Source organism: Macaca nemestrina, chromosome 2, assembly GCF_043159975.1.
Source record: "Macaca nemestrina isolate mMacNem1 chromosome 2, mMacNem.hap1, whole genome shotgun sequence".
Taxonomy (NCBI): Eukaryota; Metazoa; Chordata; class Mammalia; order Primates; family Cercopithecidae; genus Macaca; species Macaca nemestrina.
Window position 1 is genome coordinate 28,609,261 of NC_092126.1, and position 18,499 is coordinate 28,627,759.

Here is an 18,499-nt window from a genome sequence, read left to right on the forward strand (position 1 = left end):
TTCTTACCTCTATGTAGCACGTAGGTATACTACCCAACATTCAGTTAACAAGAGAAAGTAAAAAAAGATGAGATGTATTTTGTTTTTTTGACTAAATCATATTTGAAACACATGCTTGATGTCCATGGGAGATGTATCCAAATGTGAAAGTCCTCTCTGCAAAGGATATATTCTGATTAACGTAGGTATGTAATTCACTTATATTATATATCTAACCAATGACTTAATTTTTATGCCATTTGTAATCCAATTGTATTAGTCTATTTTCATGCTTCTGAAAAAGACATACCTGAGACTCGGCAATTTACAAAAAAAGAAATTTAATGGACTTACATTCCCACATGGCTGGGGAGGCCTCACAATCATGGTGGAAGGCAAGGAGGAGCAAGTCACATCTTACATGGATGGCAGCAGGCAAAGAGAGCTTGTTCAGGAAACTCCTTCTTACAAAACAATCAGGTCTCGTGAAGCTCATTCACTATCATAAGAACAGCACAGGAAAGACCTGCCCCCATGATTCAATTATCTCCCATTTGGTCCCTCCCACAACAGTGGGAATTATGAGAACTACAAGATGAGATTTGGGTGGAGACACAGAGCCAAACCATATCACCAAAGAAAAAGCTTTACCGGATGGTATATAAAGTGCCTTTGTGTTCTAACATTCTGTTATTCTGTGGACATTAACACACACACACACACACACACACACACACACACACACACACATGAACTGATTAAATTCCAATAAGCATTCATCAAGCACATACTTTGTACCACCAATTCCATTAAAAAAAGGATTGCAAAAATGAATTAAAATATAGTAATTGTTCTCAAGGAAATCATATGTGCACAACTGAATTATTCACTTGTAACTTGGTAGAATTCTTATAATTCACTTTTTAAAAACTTTCTAACTGAAGTATAGCATACAGAAAAAAAGTGCATAAATCAAAAGTGTACAGCTTAATAAATTATCAAAAAGTGCTGTGCTTCATTTTTTACTTATGTATTTGGCTCGTGAAGCTGATTTTCCCATGGAAACGTGTTTTCTATGAATGCTCCATTAACTTAGCTGGCATTCAGTAATCATAGGATTAGGCAACTGACCATGAATCAATAACTTTGTTTTGATGGATAAACTTACACTAAGTTTCAACTGGGTTTTGAAGTCAGGTGGTTTGGGACTTAAATTCCCTTGATTTCTCTTGCTTACTTGCTAAAGGATTCTGGACCAGTTTTTTTTCCCCTCTTTCATCCTGAATTAGTCTCCTTATATAGAGCATAAACTTATACAACTTATTTCTAAAGTTGTTGTGAGAATCAAATAAGTTAATGTTTGTAAAGTGCTTAGCATGCAGCTTGGCTCCTAGGAGCTACTATATTATCAACAGTATATATATCATCTTCTTTTCATAGAGCCTTTGTCATGAGTGTGAGGCTTTGTTAACCCAGCCTGCAGAAGAACTCTACAGAGGGCAAACACTGCACTTCATAGGCCTAAACAACTACCCAGAATGTAGCATGGAATAGATGACCCTTGATCCACATCCCCCTCTTCCTGCCAAGTAACTGTAGAGCAGGTATGAGGATTCCTGGTGGATGCAGCAGTAGGTTGTTTTTCATTCTCAAGGAATACATGTAAATGGAGCCATGTCTGTTTGTGGGTATGTGTGTGTATATGCAAATTTAACACTTTATGTAAGGCTGAAAATCTGCTGTTCTCTGCAGGATGGAAGCAACCAGGGAAGAAAGGAAAGAAATTTTTTGTCTTGTTTATGGTATGGCAGGTGGCTTTTTCTTTCCCTCCCTTTGCCAACCCAACTAAACTCCCCTTCCCCGTAAACAAACTTAAAAATCTAAATGCTCACTGTTCAACTTGCAAACAGAAGTTGAAATGTCCAGATGACACTAAAAATGTGGTTGATCTATTTGCAGGGTATATGTTGTGCTCTTTGACTAACAAGAGGCCACACAGGAGAGAACCCAGAAAAGATGAAGCATGAGCCACTGCAGCATGTTTTAAAGCTTTTTATGCGCTCCCTATTTAATATGCTCTTATTTTAATGTATTTTTATAAGGGATTGGATTTCTATGAAAATGTTGCTGAGATATGACTGCATGGAGACAAACTATAATGCCACAGCACAAAGGAGACCCAATTCATACAATTTCTATCTTTGTTTTATGTGTCCAGCAGCTACCTCTGCCTACCCACGCTCTTTCTTGCTCTTGTCTCTTATCTCAACTCTTCAGCCCTCAGGGATTCCATGGAAACCACCATGCTCCTACAGGGCAATCTCTCTTCATCCTTGAAGCCCCCGCTCACTCTGCCACTCACAATAATTAATGAAAGCTGGATGGGCACATGACTTAAAGCTGACCCACTCAGAGTCTTTCCACAAGAATCTAGAATCAGCTAAGAAAGTCCACCTTACTCTGCTCCTATTTAAATTGAAGAGCTGCTGTCTGACACCATATTTCTGCCATTTGGATGAGGAAAATAAGACGGCAAGTCTACCGGAGGAGAGAAGAATGAAGAGGAAATGCAGAGAAAAGGAAAAGTAAGAAATGGAGAGATAATGTTAGAGTTTGAAAGCCTGACTATAAGAGTTCCTGAGATCCAGGGGGTATGTGTGGTATGTGTGCATGTGTTTTATTTGATCCCATCGGATACTTGGAATTTTTACATTAAATCTACCCTTCTTTTAGCGCTATATTTGAGTTGAATTTCTATTGTTTACAATCAATGTCCTCATTCTGAATTACCCCCAAACTTAACAGGATTCCCAGGATGGTCCATTTGCAATGTCCCACACTAGTTCTATCCTAAAATAAGAATTTAAAAAAATTACATATAATTTGAGAAAGGGTGAGAGTAACTTATTTCCTTTGATTTACAGAGTATCAAGCTTTCATTTCTCTGAAGTAGGAATCTAGAACTACAGGATTAGAAGGGAACATGACCTTGGACTCCAGTGGAGTCCAGTAGAGTCCAGTCCTCACTGAGAAAACAATGAAGATGGGAAGAAGGTGGATAATAATAAAGGGAATGAAGCTGTCATCTTAGGCAATCACTAAGAAGAGAAGGGGCACTGAGAGTCATTTTGCTGCAGTCAGAGGAAGTAGGATGTATTAATAGATGCAAGAAGTCCAAATTGATCTTTATTTCCTCAATACCATGAACATAAACACAAAACTAGACTCTGGAGATGCTAATCAAAAACGCGATCTCTTCCTTCAAGATACTATGTTTGCCACAATCACTTCTGAATCTACTGAAAGACATCAGTAGGAGGAAAGTTTCAGAATATAAAAAACGTACTGTGATGGGCGCCTGTAATCCCAGCTACTTTGGAGGCTGAGGCAGGAGAATCGCTTGAACCCCGGAGGTGGAGGTTGCAGTGAGCCGAGATCGTGCCACTGCACTCCAGCCCGGGCGACCCTGTGAGACTCCGTCTCAAAACAAAAAACAAAAAACAAAAAACAAAAAACAACAGCAACAACAACAAAAAACATACTGGATCCAAGTACAATTCCCAGGCCATTATTTAATGAGCTTTTCCTATCTAACATTTTCTTAGGCATAAAAATGTAAAACAGTTCACTGCAAGATATTTCATGGAAGTGTTTTTGCTTCCTGAGGGAGAGTATTTTAAAGTACACAACTGACAAAACACTTGTTGGGCCTGCGATAACAAGGAAAGCTGACATGATAAAATGACATGTGAGTCCTTCAGTATGCAATTTTCTAAGAACAATTATCTCAGAAAAGTGAAGAATTAATTATGTTCTCTTATTATGCAGGACTCTGCTAGCAGATGCACACCTACACACAGGCTACTTTTGAAGAATTAAGTATCTGGGCTGTCAGATATGATTTTTAAAATGTTATTAATATTCGATAAATCATTTTCAGGAAAATTGCTTCTAGGCAGCCCAATTTTATTTCAGACTGAAATGGGGACTAAATTTACAATACGTCTCTTCTTTGGAATAGCTCCCTTTTCAGTACATTCTTGAATTGAATTAAATTGTAATATAGTCACATAGGTGTCAAGAGATGTTTGCAAATCAAAAACTTTATACGAAAGATCTAGTTAGGCATGTTTTTATCTAAGAAAGGAATCATGAAGTCGAATCTCATGGATACAGCACAGCTTAATTACACAAGAAATTGCCCAGTGCCAAGAGGTTCAAGCAGACGTAACTCAATAGTTCATGGAAATTAGATGTAGAAAATGGGTATATTAGCTGAGATTTGAAGGCAGATCTTTTATTTTAACCCTACTTACTATACCAAACCACCTGGAGAAATATTACTTAGATTGCAAGCTTTATTTTTCCCCTATTATTCAGCTTAAATTCCTCATGTTGCTTTTGAAAATCTCTTTTCCTGAACTTAGGGGAAATGCAAAATGTTGTTATTCAATTTAGCTGTTCTTTCAATTTGTTCTTTCAAATCCCAGTATTGATACTTTTTTCAGCTTTGCTATATCTAACAGATATAATCCTAAACTGCTTTTTGCTTCTCATTTTAGACTTTACTTACTGGCCATAGAGGCCACTGTCTTCGGGACTTTCTTCATTTTCTTAAAACTTAACATTAGTTCCAGGCACCAAAGTAAACTTATTGACATTTGTTAATTCATTCATGTAACATATAGTAAATGTTGACTCTGCATTAGGTTCTGACCTAGGCACTGGGGCTATAGTATAGAACAAGACAAAGCTTTCATAAAATAGGTTTTGGTAGGAGAAACTGATCATAAACAAGAAAATATACAAATTAAAATAATACTAGATCCTGCTAAATGCCATGAAAAAGATAAACAAGGTGATATATCAGAGGATAACTGGGAGAGGGCAAACTCCAGAGCAGACTGTCAGGTAAGGGCAGAGGAGTAGCACAGCAGGAAGAGAGAAGATCAAATGCAAAGGCCCTGAGGCAGCAGAGGTGGGCAGGAGGGGAGGGAGGGAGGTGAGCGGAGCCTGCCTCCCTGAGGAAGGGAAAGCAGACCCGTTTGTTGGAGTGTAATGCTGGAGGCAAGATGGCATCAGATGACTTTGAAAGGCAGGCTGGGGAAGGAAGGCAAAGAACCTTGAAAGTTATGATAAGAAGTCTGGATGTTACTACTAGCCCATGGGGATCTATTTCAAGCAGCAAAATGACACAATTTGATTTATACTTTACAAATATTGCTTCTGCAGCCTTGGGGTCATAAGAGGATACAAGTGGAGGCAGGGAGAATCACTATATAGACTCTCATTTGTCATGGTCAGGTAGGTATGTTTCAGCTCCCACTCCCACCACGCCCCCCTGCTCCCACAAACACATTCTTCCCTGCCCCATGGGCTACTGAAGGCAAGTTGACTCATACATTAGAGTTCAGCTTATTCCTGACAAAGGATACATATACTTTGTAGAGCTGGTGAATATAACTGTACCCAAGTTGCATGACTGTCATAAAGATTTCACCAGATAATGCATACACAGCGTCTATCACAGAGAAAGCAATCAGAAATGACAGCTTTTAATGATGTTTATCCTGTGCATTCTTTGCAGGTTGCTGGGTTATATATTTGTGTGTGTGCATGTGTGTGTGTGTGTGTGTGTGTGTGTGTGTGTCTACCTATACATGAATCTGCGAAAGGAGATAAGGGTCACTATATTTCGCTCAGGATATTTTAACATGCATATTTTTAATTGGAATTTTATGGACTCCATATGTGATATTGAAAGGGTCAATGAATCCCCTGAAACTGAGTCATGATACAGGCATACCTCAGACCACTTCCAAACCACTACAAAAAAGCGAATTTCTCAATAAAGTGAGTCACATGAAATTTTTGTTTTCCAGTGAATCTAAAAGTCATGTTTACATTACACTGTAGTCTATTAAGTGTGCAACAGAATTATGTCTAAAAACAACATACATCTCTTAATTAAAAATATTTTATTGGCTGGGCGTGGTGGCTCACGCTTGTAATCTCAGTACTTTGGGAGGCTGAGGCAGGCAGATCACCTGAGGTAGGGAGTTCGAGACCAGCCTGACCAACATGGAGAAACCCCGTCTCTACTAAAAATACAAAATTAGCTGGGCGTGGCGGCACATGCCTGTAATCCCAGCTACTCAGGAGGCTGAGGCAGGAGAATCACTTGAACCAGGGAGGTGGATCTCGGTAAGCCGAGATCGCACCATTGCACTCCAGCCTGGGCAGCAAGAGTGAGACTTCATCTAAAAAAAAACAAAAACAAAAATAAAAATGTATTGTTACAAAATGTTAACAATCATCTGAGCCTGCGGTACGTTGTAATCTCTTTGTTGGTGGAGGGATTTGCTTTGATGTTGATGGCTGCTGACTAATCAGGGTGGCGGCTGCTGAAGGCTGGGGTAGCTGTAGTAATTTCTGAAACTAAAGCAACAATGAAGTTTTGCGACATCAACCGGGCTATTCCTTTCATGAGTGATTTCTTTGTACCATACGGTACAGTTTGATAGCATTTTACCCACAGTAGAACTTCTTTCGAAACTGGAGTCAAGACTTTCAAGCCCTGCCACTGCTTTATCAACTAAGTTCATGTAATATTCTAAATCCTTTGCTGTCATTTCAACAATTTTTGCTGCATCTTCACCATGAATAAATATCATCTCAAGAAACCACTTCGCTCATTCATAAGAAGCAACTCCTGGCTGGGTATGGGGGGTAACACCTGTAATCCCAACACTTTGGGAGGCTGAGGCAGGAGGATTGCTTGAGCGCAGGAGTTTGAGACCAGCCTAGGAACATAGGGAGACTCCATCTCTACAAATATAAAAAAGAATTAGCTAGGTGTGGTTGTGCATGCCTGTGCATGGGAGGCTGAGGTTGGAGGATCCCTTGGGCCCAGGAGGTCAAGGCTCCAATGAGCTGTGATCATGCCACCGCACTCCAGCCTGGGCAACAGAGTGAGGCTCTACCTCAATAAATAAATAAATAAATAAAATAAAGAAAAAAGAAAGAAGCAACTTCTTATATGTTAAAGCTTTATCATAAAATTGCAGCAATTCAGTCACATCTTCAGGCTCCACTTCTAATTCTAGTTCTTTTGCTATTTCCACCAAATCTGCACTGACTTCCTTCATTTAAGTTTGGAACTCCTCAGTCATCCATGAGGATTGAAGTCAACTTCTTCCAACTCCTGTTAATGTTGATATTGGGACCTCCTCCCAGGAATCACACATATTCTTAATCGCATCTAGAATGCTGAAATTTTTCCAGAGTGTTTTCCACTTAATTCACCCAGATCCACCAAAGAAATCACTATCTATGGCAGCTATAGCTTTACCAAATATATTTCTTTAATAATGAGACTTGAAAGTTGAAATTACACCTGATCTATGGACTACAGAATAGATGTTGTGTTAGCAGGCATGAAAACTGCATTGATATCCTTGCATATCTCCATCAGAGCTCTTGGGTAACAAGGTACACTGTCGATGAATGAGCAGTAATATTTTGAGATGAATACTTTATTCTGAGCACTAGGTCTCAACAGTGGGCTTAAAATATTCAGTAAACCATGCTGTAAACAGATGTACTGTCATACAGGTTTTGTTGTTCCATTTATAGAGTACAGGCAGAAAAGATTTAGCATACTTAGGGCCCTAGGAGTTTTGGAATGACAAATGAGCATTAGCCTCAACTTAAAGTCACCAGCTACATTAGCTGCTAATGAGAGTCAGTCTGTCCTTTGAAGATTTGAAGCCAGGCACTGACTTCTCTTCTCTAGCTATGAAATTCCTAGACGGTATCTTCTTCCTTAAATTGATAAGTGAAATGTATGGATTGCTAAAGATTTCTCCAGCATTACTGAAATATGGAGAAGCAGAATAAAGAAAAGAAAGTCTTCTAAGTAATGCCTTCAAAACTTTTTGAGTTACCTATTTATATTTCTTTTTAATTATTTTATCATTTTGGGTGCTATTTCTGCTAATCTCAATTACTTATCTTGATACTAATCATATCATTCTCACTATAATTTTTAGAATTCTTTTACTATGAATAATAGAGTAGATGATGGTGTCATTTACTAACTTAGAAGAAAGACTGAAGAGGGAAGAGGTGTACAAGAAGTAAATGATCAAACTTTATTGGCCATTTGGATATGCCATTTGGATATCAGCCATTTGTAAAGTGCCCGATCATGTTTTCCTCATTTTAAAAACTGAAGTATATGTCTTTTTCTTACTTAGTTTTAGGAGTTTTAATACATTCTGGATATTCTTTCTTTTTCAAATATATGTGATGCAAATATATTCTCCCATTCTGCAGTTTCCCTTTTTATTCTGTTACTGGTGTCTTTTGATGAATAGAAGTTCTTCATTTTAATAAATGTCTCTTTCCTTTATTGTTATAACAGTCCATGTCCTCCTTAAGAAATATTTGCTATTACAAGGTCATAATGATACTCCACAATGTTTTCTTCTAGAAACTTCATTGATTTTTCTTTCATTTAGGTCTACAGTCCATCTGGAATTGAGTTTTAGGTATCTCATGGGCCCACTTTTAGGCCAAGGTTTCTTTTCTTTCATATAAGCTTTAAATTAATACATCATCATTAATTGATAGTTTAAACTGTCATTTTTTTTCATTATAGCAACTTGTGATAAATCAAGTGACCATAAAGTGTGGGCCTGTTTGTGGAGTCTGTTCTATTGAAATTGTACAGCCTTGCACTCATACCTCATTGGTTGAATTACTGTAGGTTTAGTTTCTAAAGTTGTGTTAATGTGACAGCATAAATCCTCAAATTTTGTTCTTCTTCTGAACTGCCTTAGGTATTGACAGTCTTTGGTATTTCAATGTATAGAAATTCTTCTGGTATTTAAGTTTATAATTAGCTTATAAAATTGTACACTGATTTATTTGAGTACATTTTAATTTATGCAAGTGATATTGTTTTAGATATCATTGTTTCTTGTCTTGTCAATAAATCCTACATTTTACATATTTATATATACTGTCACTGCTATATAGATTTCTGTTATAGATGCACCACATTTTATTGAACCTGCTCTTCCAGTGATGAATACCCAGGTTGCTTTTATCTCTTGTCCATAATAAGTAGAGTTACAATGAACATCCCCATACAATCCCGTTTATAGACCTGTATGAAAAAATTTTGGATACATTTTGTAATTGAGAGGTCATAGACTGTATATATATTTAAATGGATTAAGTAGTGACATATTTTTTCTGCTAAATGGGTACAAAGACTATATTTCCCACCAATAACCGCATAAGTTTCTATACACTTTTATTAACCTCCTCCATAAGGTTGGTATTCTAAGAATTTAAAAGTTTACATCACTGTTTTTTATTTTCATTTCTATATTTCTAATGTTTTTGAGCATATTTTTATGTGCTTGTTGTCTTTTGTGTTTCTTCATCTACACAGTGCCTGTGTATATATTTCGCCAATTTTTCTAACAGTAATACTTTTTACTTTTTGACCAAACCCTTATGGGTTTAGACATTATGGATATATTCTTCCATTATGTCCTCTATTAACTTTATGCATACTACTAGTATGCAACTTTTGCATTCAATTATGTTTGTTTATATTTGTGTTAACTTCATGCATAGGACTACTCTGAAACTTTTGCAATGAATTATCATTATATAGGTACAGTGGTCCCTTAGTATTTGAGAGACTGGTTCCAGGATGTCCTGCAGATACTAAAATCCTCAGATGCTCTAAGCCCTGATATAAAATGGCATAGTATTTGCATATAACCTATGCATATCCTCCTGTATACTCTAAATCATCTTTAGATTACTTGTAATACATAATACAATGTAAATTCTATGTAAATAGTTGTTATACTGTATTGTTTAGGGACTTATGGTAAGAAAAAAAGTGTGTACGTACTTAGTACAGACACCAGTTTTGGATGATTTTGATTGGTGGTGGGTTGAATCCCACGCATCTACAACCAACTGATCTTTGACAAACCTGACAAAAACAAGAAATTGGGAAAGGATTCCGCACTATTTATTAAATGGTGCGGGGAAAACTGGCTAGCCATATGTAGAAAGCTGAAACTGGCTCCCTTCCTTACATTTTATACAAAAATTAATTCAAGATGGGTTAAATACTTAAATGTTAGACCTAAAGCCATAAAAACCCTAGAAGAAAACCTAGGCAATATCATTCAGGACACAGGCATGGACAAAGACTTCATGACTAATACACCAAAAGCAATTGCAGCAAAAGCCAATATAGACAAATGGGATCTAATTAAACTAAAGAGCTTCTGCACAGCAAAAGAAACTACCATCAGAGTGAACAGGCACCCTACAGAATGGGAGAAAAGTTTTGCAATCTACCCTTCTGACAAAGGGCAAATATCCAGCATCTACAAAGAACTTAAACAAATTTACAAGAAAAAAACAAACAACCCCATCAAAAAGTGGGCAAAGGACATGAATAAACACTTCTCAAAAGAAGACATTTATGCAGCCAACAGACACAGGAAGAAATGCTCATCATCACTGGTCATTAGAGAAATGCAAATCAAAACCACAATGAGAAACCATCTCACACCAGTTAGAATGGCAATCATTAAAAAGTCAGGAAACAACAGATGTTGGAGAGGATGTGGAGAAACAGGAACACTTTTACACTGTTAGTAGGAGCGTAAACTAGTTCAATCATTGTGGAAGACAGTGGCGATTCCTCAAGGATCTAGAACTAGAAATACCATTTGACCCAGCAATCCCATTACTAGGTACATACCCAAAGGATTACAAATCATGCTACTATAAAGACAGATGCACACATATGCTTATTACGGCACTATTCACAATAGCAAAGACTTGGAACCAACCCAAATGTCCATCAATGATAGACTGGATTAAGAAAATGTGGCACATGTACACCACGGAATACTATGCAGCCATAAAAGAGGATGAGTTCATCACTTAAATTTCCACAAAGACTTTAACCATAGAAAATCCTGTGTGACTGGATATTTTTGGTTTTGTCTGGGAAAATCAAGGAAAGATTGATTTTCATTTGGTTCTACATTTATTCTGACACCAGAGTAGGGAACAGGAATCCATAAGGTAATCATTAGGATACAAGTTCCCCTGAAAGTCACAGTATGCTTGGGGAGGGCACAAGACTTTTCCCCTAGGTACAAAGTTATAGAAAGAGAGGTCCAAACTTATCTAGCCCTTAGATGGCATAGTATCCCCTAGACTCTCAGTTATATATAATAGAAGTTTTGAGAGATAAAACATCAGGAAACATAAAACAATGAAGGTCCCATCTGCCTTTAAAATGTAACTCATATGGAGTCCCCTTTGAAAAGAAGCAATACTTTTGGTTCCAGTCATAATGAAGTAACTTACATTGAACTAACCCAATCAAAAGTAATTATCAAACTGGACAAAATTAATAAAATAACTGTGCATTAGCCTGTTCTCATGCTGCTAATAAAAACATACCTGAGACTGGGTAATTTATAAAGGAATGAGGTTTAATTAAGTAAGGTCTCAGGAAACTTGCTATCATGGCAGAAGGGGAAGCAAACACGTCGTTCTTTACATGGCAGCAGGGAGAAGAAGAATGAGTGTCTGGTGAAAGGGGAAGCCCCTTATGAAACCATCAGCTCTTATGAGAATTAACTCACTATCACAAGAACAGGATGGGGGAAACTTCCCCCATGATTCAATTATCTCCACCTGGTTCCTCCCGTAATATGTGGGGATTATGGGGACTACAATTCAAGATGAGATACACAGTCAACCCATATCAAACTACTTGAAGGAATTTGAGAGGAATCAACTCGGATAAGACTTGAAGGACTGTGATCCCTAAGAAAAGAGAAGTGCACCAATGAGAGCATCACATTTGGCTAGGTATTTTTCTACAGGCATTTGCTATTTCATTGTAAGGTGGAATAGAAGAGATGAGAAAGGAACCTCCTTACCAACTAAGGAGACAGAGAAGTTCAGGTAAACCAAAGCATAAAGGATTTGAGGAATATAATACCAGAGAGAAGTAAACTGCATTGATGTTCCCTTTAAGACATTAGTCAACTCCTAACTTGAATAGCAAGAGGTAGTACTCTAAGAAACAGATTAAAAATAGCATGTAGAAGGCTAAATTGCAGGATAGAGATTTCAGCAGTCACGTGGTGTTGGGGAGATGGAGGCTGGAGTTCAAGCTCTGCTAAACAGGAAGAGCCTTGGTAAACATACTATGGTTTGAACTGAGACTCCAGAAAAGCTGTTTTAGGAGTAAAGGCTAGACCTCAGGATTGAGGGCAAAATTGAAATATGCCAGCTTAACAAAGCCTATTAATAAACTATGGGCAGCACAAGTTGGTTTGCCGATACTCTATCTGCCAATACTCTATCTGAAAAGAAAATCTTATTTTGAGGAAAATGACATGAACAATCTTTAATAATCAACATCTATAGTTAAACAAAATTCTGACACCTGCTTTTCCTTTTTTAAAAAGAGAACTAAATGACCAAAGAAGAACAAATGACTGAGAGAGAGAGACAGAAAAAGAGAAAAATAACAGACAATGGAAATAATTCCACAGATAATTCAGGTATACAGGCATTTTTAAATTACTATAATTAATGTTCTAGAAAACAGAAAAAGAATCATGAAAATTTTATCTAAGATAAAAATTCCTTTTCCACATACAGAAGAATAAAATTAGATCTTTATGTTACACCATATACAAACATAAATTCAAAATGAATAAAGACTTAAACGTAAGAACTGAAATTATGTAACTCTAAAAGAAAGCATAGGGGAAAGCTCCATGACATTGGTCTGGACAATGATGTGTTTGGATATGACTCCAAAGCACAGGCAACAAAAGCAAAAACAGACGAATTGAATTATATCCAATTAAAAAGCTCTGCACAGAAAAGGAAACAATCAACAGAATCAAGAGACAATCTACAGAATGGGAGAAAATATTTGCAAATCATACATCTGATAAGGAGTAAATATGCAAAATACATAAGAAACTCAAACAACTGAATAACACCAAAAAAAAAAAAACAACCTGATTTTTTTTTTTGTTTTTGAGACAGAGTCTTGCTCTGTCGCCCAGGCTGGGGTGCAATGGCCGGATCTCAGCTCACTGCAAGCTCCGCCTCCCGGGTTTAGACCATTCTCTTGCCTCAGCCTCCCGAGTAGCTGGGACTACAGGCGCCCGCCACCTCGCCCGGCTAGTTTTTTGTATTTTTTAGTAGAGACGGGGTTTCACCGTGTTAGCCAGGATGGTCTCGATCTCCTGACCTCGTGATCCGCCCATCTCGGCCTCCCAAAGTGCTGGGATTACAGGCCGGGCGCGGTGGCTCACGCCTGTAATCCCAGCACTTTGGGAGGCCGAGGCGGGCGGATCACAAGGTCAGGAGATCGAGACCACGGTGAAACCCCGTCTCTACTAAAAATACAAAAAATTAGCCGGGCGCGGTTGTGGGCGCCTGTAGTCCCAGCTACTCGGGAGGCTGAGGCAGGAGAATGGCGTGAACCCGGGAGGCGGAGCTTGCAGTGAGCCGAGATCGCGCCACTGCACTCCAGCCTGGGCGACAGAGCGAGACTCCGTCTCAAAAAAAAAAAAAAAAAAAAAAAAAAAAAAAAATAGACAAATGACCAGAATGAACTTTTCTCAGAAAAAGACATGCAAAAGGCCAACAGTTATATGCAAATATGCTCAATATTGCTAACCATTAGGAAAATGCAAATTAAAACCACACCTCTTAGAAGGTCTATTTAAAAAAAAACAACAAAGATAAATTTTGGCAAGGATGTGAAGAAAAAGGAACCCCTGCCATTGTTGGTGCAAATGTAAATCAGTATAGCCACTATGGAAAACAGCAGGGAAGTTCTCTAAAACAATTAAAAATAGAAGTACCATATGATCTGGAAGTCCTAATACTGGGTATATATCCAAAGGAATGAAATCAGTATCTTAAAGAGATATATGCACTCCCATTTTCATTGCGGCATTATTCATAACAGCCAAAATACAGAATTAACCTAAGTATCCAACAACAGAAAAATGAATAAAGAAAATGTGGTATATATACACAATGCAATACTATTCAGCCTTAGAAAAGAAGAAAATCCTGTCATTTGCAGCAACATGGATGAAACTGGAGGTCATTATGCTTAGTGAAATAAGCCAGGTATAGAAAGACAAATACTACATGATCTCAGTTATATACTGAATCTAAAATACCTTGAACTCAAAGAAGCAGAGAGTACAATGATGGTTACCAGGAGCTGGGGCTGGAGATCCAGGAGAGATTAGAAAGTTGTTGCTTAAAGGATACAGAGTTTAAGTTAGGAGAAATAAGTTCAAGAGATCTGTTGTACAACATGGTGACTCTAGACAACAATGATGTATTATCCGCTAAGGGAGGAGATTTTAAGTGTTATCACCACAAATAAATGATAAACATGTGAGGAAATGCATACATTAATTAGTATGATTTAGCCATTCCAAAATCTATACATATTTCAAAACATCATTTTGTATGCCACAAATTTTTTAAAAAGATAAGAATCCTTAATAAGTCAAATGAAATAAAATAGACATTGAGATCCAGTATTTCCCACTTTCTATGCTGAGGAATATTAGCGATTTTTCTCTCTTTGCTAATTTCTTCTTCTTTTTGATTACTTCCATCCCCTAACTCACCCTCGATTTTCAAAACAGTTGTCATTTTATGCTGTCATGGAGAGGACAGAAGACAACTGTAGTTTTAAAATTCAATCTACTGATTTTTTAAAAAGACATGAACATGATTTCAAGAAGAGGCAACATACTTAACAGAAACAATACATGTTTTAAACTCTGACACCTCTGTTGAAACTCTGACCCAGCCACCTGCAAGTTTGTGTGAACATACACACGACTTAACCATTCTGAATTTGTTTTCTCTTGCATAAAAACAGATCAAGACTTACCTTAAAAATTTGTCTTAAGCAATAAATGAGATGCTTTACATAGGTAGGGTGCTTAACACATAAAACGTAGCCAGTAAATGTTGGTACCTCCTCTGCTGTTTGCTATCAACAATGGAGAGAAGCATATATGCAAAACTGGTAATCTTGAACCTCAGAATGGGATATTATCTACGTATTTACTGTCATTAGATAGCCCCAACCAAGATAAAATAATACACAATTTAAGTTTTCTTTCTACCTTTCACAGCAGAGAATATTAATGATTGACATGAGTATCTGCACAGTATGGGTTGGTCAAAACAATAGCTTCTCAAGTACATAGGAAAAAAATCCAGAGTTACAACTATCCGAGACAAAGCTCAAGACAGCATATAAAGGCTTGTTGTTACACAATGCTATGCATGCCTTGGCTTGCCTTTCAACAATCATTCCTATTAAATCATGTGTCTCTCTGAGACATCTAATGAAGTCATATTCACGATCAGCTTAATCACAGGATGCAGTATAGTACATATTTTGACAGGAAAGCTGTTTGTCTAATACGAAACTTGCAGCAAATATATAATTGCACAAAATGTTGATTATGCTTTCAGTGTGACAATCCTTGGCTTGAATCCTTTTATGCATATTTATTCACTTTAAGATAGACTGTTTCGTGTACCATTAAATAAAAGATTATTTTTAGGCAAAATCTATGTCAAGCAATTGGAGTAGTGAACAATTACAAACACAGCAAACTGAACCATATACTTCATATGGAAATCTTTAAATTCCGGAGAAATCACACATCTCTATCTAATGTTATATACAATTGAAATCAATTGTAGTTATAAGCATATGAAAATAACCAAGAAAGAAACTGAGTTGAGAAGTCATTCATGAAAAATATTTTCTTAAAATGTTAATAACAGACTCTAGGTTTGGCTTCTAGCTAATTATTTAACTGCTTAACTGGTGGCTGAATATTCACATCTTAGATATTCAGAGAGTTTTTAAGGTGAGGTCGTGACATCTGCCTTTGCTGTTATAAATGATCTCCAGGCCCAATGTTATTAGGTCTCAGCACTAATTAGAAATGAGACTTACATCACTCTCATGACCTTCTCGAAGGTTGTATGTGAGGTCATGCTGAATGTCTTCCACGAATTTGTGAGCATATTCTGGGTAAAGGTCTAGCACTTCAAAGAGTCCTTTGAGGATGATGCACTGGAGATCACAGTAGGTTAAAGCCTTTACATCTGCATTGGTCTTGATCACTTGGTCCTTAATTGATAGATTTGCTCCAATTAAATCCCCTTTCCCTAGAAAGAGAGAGAGAGATCACTTTCAAAAAAAGCAAGCTTAGGACTGATAACCTCATTTGACTCACAGGCTTCATTTTTCAGTGAGATTACACTGAAAAGAGAAAAACGTTTACCTTGGGGCAGGGCTTTTCAGCTTTGGCATACAATAGCCTCATACCTGGGCTTTAGCTTTTATTTGTTTTATGGCCATTATCCTCCATTTCATAAAGAACCAACAACTAACAAATTTTTAACTAACAACAACAAGCAACAAGCAAGCTATATCTTTGAAATGTTATTAGGACAAATGGCCTCTACTTCCCATTCAACAATTTTTTTTAACTTTTAACTTTTTTATTGTACCCATACATTGTTTAAAATTTTTATTTTTTATTGTGCCCAGCATTTGTGGAAGCAAAGTCCCTGGTATGTAGCAGACTTCAATACAAGTCTGTTTTATCAGATTTGACAGTAAAAGGAAACATGTCAAATTGACTATGAATACCTGAGTTTTTAATAAATCTGCATGTCGAATAAAAAATAGTTTTAAAATTATTATATTATAACTAGGTATTATCTTCAAGTTAACACTGGACTTAAACCTTGAAATTTAGCCTATTTTGGTAGAAGAAAAAATAGACTAAAATCTATATTTACAGACACTAGGTATAATACATAGCCAGGTGGTATGGAAGAATTTAAGTCTGATTTATTGTTGTCAATATTGCTAAACTTGGAAATTTTGTTTCTTGTATATTTCATTAGAAATCTAACTTGCTGCTCAAAACTCAAAGTTGGGTACTGATGCAGGATGTAAATATAGCCAGGATGTTTTGAATACGGCAAATTTTTAAATTTTGTATATTTGAGGATAATTTATCATGATGCAGTGTCTTGCACAATAAACATTCACATTCTCTGTGAAGCAACTAGTGTCTGCAATAACTTCAGGGTCATCATACTTTCATACTTTGGGTTGCCATGGTATGGCTATTTCAGTCACAATGACACTAGCTATAAAAACAGCACCAACATCCTGCCAATCTTGGCATCCTAGAAAGAATTCCACTTTATTTATTCGTTCAATGAATATTTATGGGGAACTGACAATGTGTGCTGGACCTTGTATTGAGTCCTGGCAAGCAGGTACTGGTGAATACCATGTTGGTATTCACCTCATTACCTAAAACTACCTCACTAATTTTGCAGTCTTGTGGACTTCTTACTGTCTAGATATAGGACCTTTAGTTAAGTTTTTGAGTAACTTTGGGTCTCAGTATCCTTATTTCTAAAAGACGAGAAAGATTTTCTTGTAGGCTCCATTTTTCAGCATTATACTACTGATCTTTGCTAATCAGTTACTCTTTCATTGAAACACATAAGGTGATAGGATGCATCTGCAAACCACCCAGGTTAGAGCTATAACTTACGTTTAGTTATAATTAGGCAGACTAATGTTCTGTTGAGAGTACATTTATTCATGCTTTGCCATTTTCTTTTAAAACAATGAAGAAATTGGTTGGGGAGACACTATTACCTGGACATGAAATCAAGGCGTACAAGGCAAACGAATTCCAGCCCCATAACAAATTCCTGCCCCTACCCTTTCCAGGTATCAGATTAAGAAATGTCTGCACGTATTGACTGGACCAGAAAGTTGCTAGGATAAGTTTATGGTTGAACAGCTGTTGTTGTGAAGAAGAAGAACATTAATTTTTTTCATTGGCAGAGTGAACATGTGCTAAATATCTACAGGTCAAGTATAATGTCACGTACTTGCTAAGTTTATCAAAGTAGTATTGATTTGAATTAGCCCTATAAGCCCTATAAGGCAATATTATATATATAATCCATAGGGAAAGTAAAATAGTCAATCTTTATTGAAATAATGTTAATCACAGAAAGTAAATATTAATCTTTTATTGTCTTTGTTTGAGTTTAGCCCCAGTACCACATACCAGTGTTTAGAATGGTCACACAGCAATTTGCACTTTTGATGTATACATGGGAGAGGCAAAGATGTGAAAATGTTACCCATGTTAATCGCATTTTACGGAGAAACTTGGGGCCAGGAGCAAAAGATAATGAATTAAATCTTTCAGCCATAAGTAGTTTTTAAAAAAATGTAACAAGAAATATCCAACTGAATCATATTTGACTAGCAATGGAAGTTACACAGAAGCCACTAAATTTGTACTTATTGTGCTCTAGTGTCATAGATGAT

At 36.9% G+C, this 18,499-nt stretch overlaps 1 protein-coding gene across 7 annotated transcripts in view; it reads right to left on the reverse strand.

Annotated features, from left to right (window-relative positions):
• LOC105465816 (potassium voltage-gated channel subfamily H member 8) overlaps window positions 1-18,499 on the reverse strand; it is a 383,293-nt gene that overhangs the window by 52,863 nt on the left and 311,931 nt on the right. For all 7 annotated transcript variants that reach the window (XM_071090847.1, XM_071090848.1, XM_071090846.1 and 4 more), the window contains one exon: window positions 16,079-16,293. In XM_071090847.1, the coding sequence (XP_070946948.1) occupies window positions 16,079-16,293 (215 nt within the window). The remainder of the gene's footprint in view (window positions 1-16,078; window positions 16,294-18,499) is intronic.